The 12,559-nt window shown below is 44.3% G+C and overlaps 1 protein-coding gene across 1 annotated transcript in view; it reads left to right on the top strand.

Moving 5' to 3' along the window:
- Nucleotides 1-10,535, top strand: part of LOC144513333 (sodium/hydrogen exchanger 9B2-like) — a 14,129-nt gene extending 3,594 nt beyond the window's left edge. Inside the window, exons 5-11 of the mRNA XM_078244377.1 lie at nt 43-136; nt 2,173-2,279; nt 2,761-2,910; nt 4,881-4,989; nt 7,264-7,400; nt 9,971-10,145; nt 10,389-10,535. Coding sequence (XP_078100503.1) covers nt 43-136; nt 2,173-2,279; nt 2,761-2,910; nt 4,881-4,989; nt 7,264-7,400; nt 9,971-10,145; nt 10,389-10,450 — 834 coding nt within the window. The 3' untranslated portion in view covers nt 10,451-10,535. The remainder of the gene's footprint in view (nt 1-42; nt 137-2,172; nt 2,280-2,760; nt 2,911-4,880; nt 4,990-7,263; nt 7,401-9,970; nt 10,146-10,388) is intronic.
- The last annotated feature ends 2,024 nt before the right edge of the window (nt 10,536-12,559 follow it).

The raw sequence follows: 12,559 nt of genomic DNA, 5'->3' as shown, positions 1-12,559 counted from the left end.
TTCTGTCTCTACCTTGTAATGATGTTCTGTGTTGTTGTTCAGGGAATCCCCACCCTGCTGCTGGCTGCTGGGAGTTTTGATGCTATTCTGGCCATAACGGGGTTCTCTACCTGCCTTGGAGTCGCCTTCTCTACAGGTATCTCTATCTATTCTGTTCCTTTCCATTCTACTTGATTGACTTTATTCCTACAGCTGATTCAACACCGTCTCACGGCAGTTCGTGAAATGGTCACGTTATTTTGAATCTACTGATTCGTCTACACGGACACGTTTATGGCGTTTTTTTCGTGGCGGTCAGCACGTAATGGGAAGCATCTACAGATTGTGTTTAGGAAAAGAAGAACGGGGAAAGGACGCGTCACACGCTGGGACACGATCCCCGGTCTCCCTGGTGGAAGTCCTGTGTTGTTTGACCCATCCACCCCCCCTACCGACCTCCCGGGGCGGATTTTCGGCATTTCATACTACTCACTACCGTAGTCGTCCCATTGAAATACATTAGAGGCGTGAGACTGGGTTGGCTGATTAAAAACGACAGCATCTGACCCAAAGAGCTTTCCAGTTGAGGCAGTGTTGGCGGAATTTGTCCAAATGAGGCCCTAAGGCCATCAAATCTGACTCCTATTTATTCATTCCTGCGCCTTCTTTCATCGGACTTAAGTTCACCAGAACACAAGGATCAATCTGAGACGAAGAGTTCAGTTTAAGCAAAGTTTACTGAGTCCAACATAAAAGTTACAACACAGCTGTGGGTTCACAAACAGAGACTAAGTTTCCCTAACAACAGACATCAAGTCAGAGCTCGGTCCACCAAGTTGTCCTCTGAATTATGAGCTCCGATCTGTTCTTTCCCTTAAGCTTTTATCCTATCCTCACAGGGGGGGGGGTGTCTTCTTGTTTTTTTAGACAGAAACTGGTATCTTACACACACACACACACACACACACACACACACACACACACACACACACACACACACACACACACACACACACCCCAAGGTCGGGGCCTCCGTGTGGTGCAACTTCCTCGTCTGTTCTTGCAACCTTCAAACAATGCACCTCTATGCCATAAAAGCCTAATCTATTTTTATGACTTAAGCTTAACTTTCTGTGCATCACCCTCACTCTCCACCTTGCCCCCCCCTCCTCAATAGCATTTAAAGCTACAGACACAGAAATGGCAGATACAGTATTAGGGCACCACTAAGGTCTATATAAAAGAGACTTCAGATACAGTATTAGGGGACCACTAAGGTCTATATAAAAGAGACTTCAGATACAGTATTAGGGGACCACTAAGGTCTATATAAAAGAGACTTCAGATACAGTATTAGGGGACCACTGAGGTCTATATAAAAGAGACTTCAGATACAGTATTAGGGGACCACTGAGGTCTATATAAAAGAGACTTCAGATACAGTATTAGGGGACCACTAAGGTCTATATAAAAGAGACTTCAGATACAGTATTAGGGGACCACTAAGGCCTATATAAAAGAGACTTCAGATACAGTATTAGGGGACCACTAAGGTCTATATAAAAGAGACTTCAGATACAGTATTAGAGACCACTAAGGTCTATATAAAAGAGACTTCAGATACAGTATTAGGGGACCACTAAGGTCTATATAAAAGAGACTTCAGATACAGTATTAGGGGACCACTAAGGTCTATATAAAGAGACTTCAGATACAGTATTAGGGGACCACTAAGGCCTATATAAAAGAGACTTCAGATACAGTATTAGGGGACCACTAAGGCCTATATAAAAGAGACTTCAGATACAGTATTAGGGGACCACTGAGGTCTATATAAAAGAGACTTCAGATACAGTATTAGGGGACCACTGAGGTCTATATAAAAGAGACTTCAGATACAGTATTAGGGGACCACTGAGGTCTATATAAAAGAGACTTCAGATACAGTATTAGGGGACCACTAAGGTCTATATAAAAGAGACTTATAGTATATAAAACTGAAGAAACATCAATCCCAGAGGGAAAGCTCTCCATCTCATCTGTGACTCACACAATCCTACGCCTCGTGGCGCTGCAGGTGGAGATGGTTAAAAGACACGTTCAGAGTCACATCCGCTCCGCTAACGGTCCGTTTTAAATCTGATTTAAAATGGTCCATTGTGGAACATCTTGTCGGTGCTGTTTGTCCTCCAGGCTCTACGTGGATGAACATCCTGAAGGGTCTGCTGGAGGTGGTGGGGGGGGTGGTGGCCGGACTGATCCTGGGTCTGTTCCTGTGCTGCGTCCCCGGAAACGACCAGGTGAGGACGCTGCTTTCATCTTGTGTTATGCCCTCGTGTTGTCTTCCCGTCGACCTGCAGCTTTGTGTTTTTCCGGGTCGAAGTATCAACACATCTTTGTTCTTTTTTAACACTTTTCTCCAAGTTTTTGTTGATTTTATTCCAATTCTTTTGTCACTTTATTGTCGCTTTTTCTTATGTTTTTTCTCTCACTTTTTTTCCAATTTTTTGTCACTTTTTTTAATGAGTTTTTGTCACCTTTGGCGATGTTTTGGAAGTATTTTTTTGGTCACTTTTTCCGTTTTTTGGGGTCATTTTTTTCAGCGTTTAAAAAAATTTTTTGTGTTGACTTTTCCTGCGTTTTTGTAGTTTTTTTCCCAACATTTGTCACTTTGTTCAACGTGCTTTTGTCTTATTTCTGATATAGAAAGTTTTTGTAAACCCGAGAACAACAGGAGAGTTAAATGTAAATGTAATTATATTGTTTGTACGTTGTGTGCAGGAGGACCTGGTGTTGAAGAGGACTCTCATGCTGTTGGGTCTGTCCATATTCTCGGTGTTCTTCAGTCGCGTTATTGGTTTTGCCGGAGCCGGCAGCCTCTCTACGCTGGTGCTCGCCTTCCTGGCTGCTCTGGGCTGGAAGACCGACAAGGTAACACGCTTCAGAACCACTTTAACCCTTCGTGGTGTCTTCCCGTCAACCATGAACTCGAAAATTGAAAATGAACTTTTTTTGGCACTTTTTGTCTCTCTTTTCGTTTCTTTTGACGCTTTTTATAAATATTTTGTCATTTTTTTCAACGTTTTTTTTAATTCATGGTCAATAAACCCTAATTTATGACATTATACCACATTTTTGAGTTTAAAAAAATACAGAAATTATTAATTATTTTAGACTAATAGTTAATATCAGAGGGGGCGACCTCTAGCTCCCCCAGCGACAGCGTGCGCCCCATGTAGGCTGAGTCCTTTGCAGCAGCCCGGGTTCGAATCCGACCTGCTACCCTTTGCTGCGTGTCATCCCCTCTCTCTCTCCCACCTTTCCTTTCTATCCACTGTCACTATACAATAAAGGGAAAAGCCCCAAAAGATCATCTTAAAAAAACCCAAACAATAGTTAATATCAGAGGATGTTGAGTGGATCACAGTTTATGTCAGAGTTTAGTCAGGAAACTGTTTTGAAACCATTTAAAATATTTTTTTTCTAGTGCTATTTTTACCTGTGAAGAACGTTGTATCCATATAACGTACATCCACGCATCCATGTTATTTTTAAACAATTTGGTTGAAAGAAACCCATATTTCTGATATTAAAAACTTTAAAAACGGGTCAAATGTGACCCCAGGACAACACAAGGGTTAGGCAGTTAAAGGTGCAGCAGGTAAGACTTATAAAACTAACTTTCTGTCATATCTGCTGAAACTGACCCTATGTTCCAGTAGAACTACATGAAGCAGGTCATTAAAATAAAAATCCGGCTCCTCTGGCTCCACCTACAGCCTGGAGTGGGATTTGCAAAAATCCACCTCTACCTGTTCAGATGCACCAATCAGGGCCAGGGGGGTCCTAACTGTTCAGATGCACCAATCAGGGCTGGGGGGTGTCTAACTGTTCAGATGCACCAATCAGGGCTGGGGGGTGTCTAACTGTTCAGATGCACCAATCAGGGCCGGGGGGGGTCTAACTTTTCAGTTGCACCAATCAGGGCCAGGGGGGTGTCTAACTGTTCAGTTGCACCAATCAGGGCCAGGGGGGTGTCTAACTGTTCAGATGCACCAATCAGGGCCAGGGGGGGTGTCTAACTGCGTGTCAATCACTGCTCATGCGCACGCATTCATTCTCCCTTGTGGGGGGAGGGGCTTAGGAGACAGTTTTGGGCGTTAGCAGAAAGGGGGGAGGGACTGAGACAAATGATTATTTTGCATGTTACATTTTGCAAATAAACTCTTATTTTGTCTTTGTGTTCTGAATGAAACTTCCCGAAGGCTAAACTCACTCAGCCAACATTTTCAATATATTGTTATTGTTATTTATTTTAAGGGAATTCAAAAAGTACGAAGGGAACTTTAATTGTTGATTAACCCTAACCCTAAAGTCAACAAGTAATCCTGTTAACAATCCTGATTTCAATATTGACCAAAATAATTAGGATTTGTTTCTATAATCGAGCGGCCCTAGACCTTGTTTACCCAACCGCAGGAGCCACGTACTACATGTTGTTTATGGTCTCATTTATATTATTTATTGATTATTATATTGTGGGTGGTGGCCGTTTTCATCACGGTTTGTGATATAAAGTGATATTTGTTTGCTTCACCTGTTCACCTGTTGGTTTTTTGGGCTTTGACAGAGAGGGGGGGGGAGCCTGGGAGCGAACACTTTCTGTTGACCACCGAGCTAACGCACTTATTTCACCTCACAAAGTAACTTTACATCTGGTAACTGCAGTACTAGTTGTATTTTACGTGTGGAGGAATAAATCATTGCAAATACAATCGCGTGTCGCGTGTAACGAGTGCGTCACAGTGTGATGATGCATCTCTCAGTGTTGAGTCCCTCAACGTCAGCATGTGTCTGAAACGGTTAGAGGTTTTAAGTTGAATGGTTATGTTTATTTGCAGGCTCCGGTGGCGGCCATGGTGGGCCGGTCCTGGGACGTCTTCCAGCCGCTCCTCTTTGGTCTGATCGGAGCAGAGATCACCATAAAGACCCTCAGCCCCAGCACCGTGGGTAAGAACCACACTCACAACAAACCAACGTGGTCCCAAGTGGACGAGTTGGCAAACAGAGCTGCTCAACTTCCCCAGATTCCCAAATGTTGGCGTGCTTTTTGTTTGGATGACTAGTTTAAAAGAAGGTTGAAGGAAACTGAGGCACTAGAGAGGGCAAAGTTTAAAATACCTTTAATATCTTCTTGGCTTCAAAAGTCTTTTTCTGCGAGTCTTTGTAGTCAAGCGGGTCAGATGTCCGTCCCAAATTGGCGACGGCACAGGCGCATCTCACACAACCGAAGGCGGTATCTACGTATTTACATCTATGCTTTAAAGTCACTGGGAACGCCTCGGGATCCCCCAGTCAGAGCTGGTTAACGTGGCTCAGGGAAAGGGAAGTTTAGGGTCCCCTGCTGGAGCTGCTACCCTCGCGACCCGATACCGGATAAGCGGGACGAAGATGGATGGATGGATGGATGGCTTTAAAGTCATTAAATGTGGCTGCCCAGATTGCTCAGTTGGTAGAGCGCGCGCCCATATATAGAGGTTCACTCCTCAACGCAGTGGGCCCGGGTTCAACTCCGACCTGCAGCCCTTTGCTGCATGTCAGGACGGGTCAAACACAGGACTTTCACCCAGGAGACCAGGGTTCACGTCCCGCATGTCACGTTTCCTAAACCCAACCGTCTCGTTCTTCTTTACCTAAACCCAACTGTCCCGTTCTTTACCTAAACCCAACCGTCCCGTTCTTCTTTACCTAAACCCAGCCGTCCCGTTCTTCTTTACCTAAACCCAACTGTCCCGTTCTTCTTTACCTAAACCCAGCCATCCCGTTCTTCTTTACCTAAACCCAACCGTCCCGTTCTTCTTTACCTAAACCCAACCGTCCCGTTCTTTACCTAAACCCAACCGTCCCGTTCTTCTTTACCTAAACCTGTCCCGTTCTATACCTAGTCCCACTGTCCTCTTCTTTCTTTACCTAAACCCAACTGTCCCGTTCTTCTTTACCTAAACCCAACTGTCCCGTTCTTTACCTAAACCCAACTGTCCCGTTCTTCTTTACCTAAACCCAGCCATCCCGTTCTTCTTTACCTAAACCCAACCGTCCCGTTCTTCTTTACCTAAACCCAACCGTCCCGTTCTTCTTTACCTAAACCCAACCGTCCCGTTCTTCTTTACCTAAACCCAACCGTCCCGTTCTTCTTTACCTAAACCCAACCGTCCCGTTCTTCTTTACCTAAACCCAACTGTCCCATTCTTCTTTACCTAAACCCAACTGTCCCATTCTTCTTTACCTAAACCCAACTGTCCCGTTCTTCTTTACCTAAACCCAACTGTCCCGTTCTTTACCTAAACTCAACTGTCCCGTTCTTTACCTATACCCAAGTGTCCCGTTCTTCTTTACCTAAACCCAACTGTCCCGTTCTTGTCTTGCGTGTCACGGAAACGTTAGCCCACCCACGACCTTTTCTTTAACCTAACTGCGTCAAAAGTGACGCCAATAGTCCCGACCAAGCATGTTTAGCTAAAGCGTGTTTAGATATGACGCTAAAGGAGACTTTTAGCGTCAATAACAACGCCAAAGACACCTGACAAAGTGTCCGTATTTTACGAGATGGGAGTGAGAACATGTTGACTGTGTAGCTGTTGAATGTAAGCAGCGTTAAGAAGAGTGAAGAAGCTCCATGAACTGGCCAGAATCCAGCTAGCTCTCTATTTTACCAAATGGTAAGATAAAAAGAACCACTTTTGGCTCCATTTCGGTGCTGTAGTCAACGTTTTGATCACTTATCAGCTGCAGCTGTCAAGGTTGCGAGGCGACAGGAGTGGAAAATGCTCTGCAGACCAGACCGTCTCCTTTTGGAGACCGCTGGGTTCAGCCTTCTTGGACTTCGAAGGCTGCAGCCCCCTGAACTGGGACTGTGGGCTGTAGGCATGCTTTATTGGCTTTAAAGCCAAGAAGATATTAAAGACTTTTTAAATGTCACCCTCTCGACAACCTTTTTTTCAGTCTGTCTGTCTCTCTGTGTGTTCAGGTCTGGGTCTGGCCTGTATCAGTACCAGTTTAGTCTGTCTGTCTCTCTGTGTGTTCAGGTCTGGGTCTGGCCTGTATCAGTACCAGTTTAGTCTGTCTGTCTCTCTGTGTGTTCAGGTCTGGGTCTGGCCTGTATCAGTCTGTGTGTCTCTCTGTGTGTTCAGGTCTGGGTCTGGCCTGTATCAGTCTGTGTGTCTCTTTGTGTGTTCAGGTCTGGGTCTGGCCTGTATCAGTCTGTGTGTCTCTCTGTGTGTTCAGGTCTGGGTCTGGCCTGTATCGGCATCGGTCTGGTGATCCGCCTGCTCGTCACCTTCCTGCTGGTTCACTTCGGAGGATTCAACCTGAAGGAGAAACTCTTCATCTCTGTGGCCTGGCTGCCCAAAGCCACCGTACAGGTCTGTCTCTGTGTGTCTGTCTGTGTGTGTGTGTGTGTGTGTGCGTCTGTGTGTGTGTGTGTGTGTGTGTGTGTGTGCGTCTGTGTGTGTGTGTACCACAGCAATAAAACACATAAAACCTCATTTTTGGGCCATTTTCACACTTGGTGTCTTCTTTTTTTAAGCTGCAAGCATAAACTGTGTTTTCAAAAAAAGTCGTGAGTTCAACTTTTCTGAAACAAACGTCCTATGTCAAGCTCTTCTTTACTATACTACAATTCCCGTTTACCTGTGAGGTAAGAACCAGACCCAGACACTTTAACAGATCACACTGATGCGTACTAGAGCTGGGCGATATGGAGGAAATCAAATACTGTACATCAATGTCAATATTGCAGCAATGGCGCTATGAGCGCTGAGTGAGCAGGTACGAGCGTACGAGTAGTACGTTGCCGTCTATGGAAAAAGAGCAAAGCAAAACAGCTGTTGGGGCTAAAAATAGAAAAAGAAAGAGGGAAAAGGAGACGACATGTCAAGGGATGCGACAGCAGTTATAAGGTTAAGTGGATGGTGAAAGGCAACAGGTAGGAAGTGTGACGTCTGTGCTTGGAAGCTTGCAAATATTCATGTTAACGGACTAGCTAGCGTTTGCTAACACTGGGAATGTTGCAGCCAAATGGGGGTTTACAGCTAGCTTAGAATATGTAAAACCAAGGTTGCTGAGCTGAAAACTGATAAATATAAGGTAGCATGTACAATAAATGACAATAATCTGGAAAACATAACTAATGCAATAACTCTGGTTTACCATGGAACCATGCATAGATTTGCTACCAAACTTGGAGGCTTGCAAATATTCATGTTAACAGACTGGCTGTGTTTGCTAACTTAATGCAAACTAATGTTGCTGATAGCTACATTTAGATTTTGGTTAAACCCTATGGTACCAGTCCCATGCATGACATATCTCAGTTTTATTAAGCTGGTAAATATAAGGTAGCATGCACAATACATGACAAGGAGAAAAATAAATAAATATATTTAAAATACAAAATGTGAATGCAAAAAACAGCAGCACAACCTTACTACATAATGTTATCTTATCTGATGCTATCACTAGGCTGATTTAAGAACTGAATTTAGGCTGCTATATTGAACAGTGAGTTCATCTCATTCAGGATGGTGGATCAGGAAAGACAGGGGGAGGCAACAGGTAGGGCTAACATTAGGTGGAAGTGTAGGGGGAGCTACTTGATACCAACAGATTAATTTCTTAATATTATTGATATAGAAAAACTAATGAAAAATCTATTACATAATGTTTGTTTGACATTATGTCTTAGTGGAGCAGAACACAGGCAAGGAGTCAATGAGACAGACATGAGGTCGGCGATGTCATCAAGTAGAGATGAGACCAGTGATGACATCAGGTAGAGATGAGACCAGCGACGACATCAGGTAGAGATGAGACCAGCGACGACATCAGGTAGAGATGAGACCAGTGACGACATCAGGTAGAGATGAGACCAGTGATGACATCAGATAGAGATGAGACCAGCGATGACATCAGGTAGAGATGAGACCAGCGACGACATCAGGTAGAGATGAGACCAGCGACGACATCAGGTAGAGATGAGACCAGCCACGACATCAGATAGAGATGAGACCAGCGACGACATCAGGTAGAGATGAGACCAGCGACGACATCAGGTAGAGATGAGACCAGCGACGACATCAGGTAGAGATGAGACCAGCGACGACATCAGGTAGGAGTTCTGTTAGTTAGACCACACAACACTAAATGTCCAGTATGGTTTGAAGTTCTGTTGACCAACCTATTCACTGTGTCCTTTTTGGGGGAAGAAATAGTGCAGACAGAGATGGAAAGCCACCACCACTCAACACAAGGGCAACCGTGCAACCGTTAACGTCGCTGATATATTTTAAAATAAACCTTTATTATTTAAAGCCCATACATGATGATGTCCGGCACTTTTCAAAATTGTCGCTGCATACCCCTCTGACACTGGGTAGTTGCAACCAGATTTTACGGTCCGTTTTCAACTCTTAGGTGCCCCTCCCTTGTCTTTCCCCCTCTCCTTTCCCAACAAAATGGATACCCAGACCTCATCGCAGCACCAGACCCTTCCTCAGCCTTGCAGACCAGCGAGTGTACCGTGCCTGGGGTTCGTACCCATGTCCCCCGGGGTCGGGGAAACAGAGTTGCCTCTACACTACCAACCCATTGGCCTATTCCTCAATAGCAGTCTGTTTACCCCTTCATACTTCCATCTACCCCCTTTTTACCCCTCGGATCAATAGGCCATTGCCAAAAAATTAAAACCCTTAACCACAAACCCTAACCCCAACCCCAACCCCAACCCAAACCTAACCCTAATCCCTAAACCCTAACCTTAACCCAAGCCAACCAGATTTTGCAGTCCGTTCTCGAGCACGGTTTAACTGAGCCAAGTGTGGGATGCCCTTAATGATAAAAAAAACCACCACACCCAAAGAACGTCCTTAGAGCTGCTTCATGTGCATTCAGTGTAAGTAAGTGGATTTTAAAAGTGTGTTTGTTTGTGTTTCAGGCTGCGATCGGCTCCAAGGCGTTGGACTTGGCGAGGGAGGAGGGGGACGAGACTTTAATTAACTTTGGTTTGACAGTGCTTACGTTAGCCGTGTTAGCCATCCTGACCACAGCTCCCATCGGAGCGCTCGGTATCGGACTGGCAGGACCGCGCCTACTGGCCCGGCAGGTCAAAGGTCAGCACACACACACACACACACACACACACACACACACACACACACACACACACAGTTTGTCTTTCCAGACATGTGAGGACCCTCAAAATAACTTCTTTGATTCCTAACCCTTACGATACGTGTCCACAGGCAGCGTTCTCTACATGTTTCCCATTCGTTGTCTCTGCATTCATTATTTTATTGAAGGTCTTAATAGACAGATGGTATTTTTGTTGACACGTTCAATCTTAATCTCAGCAGATGACGCAGAAGGCGGAGCCACGACTGCAGCAATGGGATTGGTCGAGGAAAAGACAGCGTGACCCTGGAGAGCAAACTATGAGGCGTCTGATCGGACAAACAAAATGTCTTACAGAACAACCTTCTGTAGGGGCAGACATGTTTAAAAAAAGGGCGATAAAACGTCGGAAAAAAACATAATAAATAACCTTTCTGATTCTGAAAAGTACAATATTTCTGCCTGAGATGTATTGGAGTATGAGTATAAAGTAGCACAGCATGGAAATAGTCAAGTAGAGTACCTCTAAAGGGTATTTAAGTACAGAAACGTTACTTGAGTAAAGGTACTTTCTCACGCTCAGCATCACTGTTCCCATCAGTGTGAAATGTACTGCTCATTAAAGGTGCTCTAAGCGATGTTGGGTGACGTTACTTCTTGTTGACGTTCAAAGTATTCTCAAACAAAACGAAGACTAGCTCGCTCCTCCCTCCTCCTCATCCCGTTCCCTCCCTTCTGTGCTTCAGCGCACTAACCCCCCCCCTCCCCTAAATCCTTCTTGTCCGTTATTGGCTGAACACTGGAACACGGTTTGTGTATGTTTGCATGGTCCAGGGGTCCGTTTCAGAAAGCAGGTTTAGTGAAAACTCTGAGTATGTTAGCCCTGAGATGAGGGTAACTCTGGGTTTTCCGTTTCAGAAAGAGAGGTGACTTAACCTCAGAGTCAGTTACTGGTAACTGAGTCTGTGAACCTAACGTGGTCGGGAGCAGGTTTCCTTCAAGAAACTCCAGGTTTCTTCTCTCTCATTTCCTCATTCATTCCTTCAGTCTGTATCAGGCGCATTTGAATGCAGTTTGTTATCTGCATGAATACAAAAACGTAGCACGTAGCACACAACATGAGCACATAAAAGCTGTATTACTTCACAGAGAGTTTACGTCGGGAGATGATATAAATGTGATAAATGTATTTTCATTTCCACATAGCCGATTTGAGAGGTATTTTTTTCACCGTCCATCAGATATGTAGATATCTGTCCTCATATCACTAACATCCACCATCATGGACATGCTTTATTAACATCCGAGCAGATTCTTTGTGTCGCATACGTTTTTTTTGCAAATGGCAGTTTTCTTTATAACACTGGTGATGCGGATCAGACTGTAATAGTGAAGCCACTGTATGCAGAGGCGTCAGAAAAGTGTGACTCGCTCTGAAACGTTTTTTAAACGTTTTTTGTATTGTTCCCTGGAGACAAACCAGTGAGAGCCATTAAAAAGAAATAAATGATTATACATTATAGTTCTGTTAATGATCATGGTACTTCAGCCTCAGAATGGGATATAGTAGTAGGCCTAGCTTACTTTTTCGCCCGCAGGATTGCACCTAAATGAAAGTATAGATGTAATACAATTCCAGTTTTCACCAGTAATATTATAAGTTAACTGTGATTAAATATGACATTAATACTCTGCTAATGCTTACGCATTGACTCGAGCAGCATCTTTCTCCCACACCACTTCTCTCTCTTTTGCAGCAGCCGCTGTGATGCTTTTTTAACGAAATGCATGTTCAAACTCGCTGTTTGTGCGCATGAGTATTTCCGCCGACCCGTTTGTTTGTGGTTGTTATGGTGAATCGTAGTATCATGGCTCCATTCATGCTGCCTTTTTATTGTGGCGGTGCACGCGCGTGAACATACTCAGAGTTGATTGAACCAACTCATATCAGCTGTTCTGGAACAGAAAACTCAGAGTTTCCATCTCAGGGTGAATCAACTCAGACATCAGGGTTACACTCAGAGTTTGTTAAACCTCCTTCCTGAAACGGGCCCCAGGTTGGACCACTTTGTTTTTGTTGGCGTGTGTGGACCCAAGGCTGTCTACAGAGACCGCGTGTGTGTTCAGGGGACCGGCAGCTAGCAGATAGTGAGGAGATGTTTGCTGTATGCGACAAAACATGTAGCCTAAAAAACGCGTGACATCGTTTAGAGCACCTTCAAAGTTTAAATGGTGATAAAACTCAAACTTTAGATGCTTCTGATATTAAATCAGCTGATTTTTGAATGGAGTTTGGTGCACTGTACTCTGTTCATAGTGTTATTTACTGCCGAGTAAAGTTTAAATTGTGATTAAAAAAAACCCTGCTTTAGATGCTTCTGATATTAAATTTTGGGAGGGTTTTCAGCCTTTA

The sequence above is a fragment of the Sander vitreus genome, unplaced genomic scaffold (genome assembly GCF_031162955.1).
Source record: "Sander vitreus isolate 19-12246 unplaced genomic scaffold, sanVit1 ctg215_0, whole genome shotgun sequence".
In the NCBI taxonomy this organism is placed as follows: domain Eukaryota; kingdom Metazoa; phylum Chordata; class Actinopteri; order Perciformes; family Percidae; genus Sander; species Sander vitreus.
This window is presented reverse-complemented; position numbering and strand designations above follow the sequence as displayed.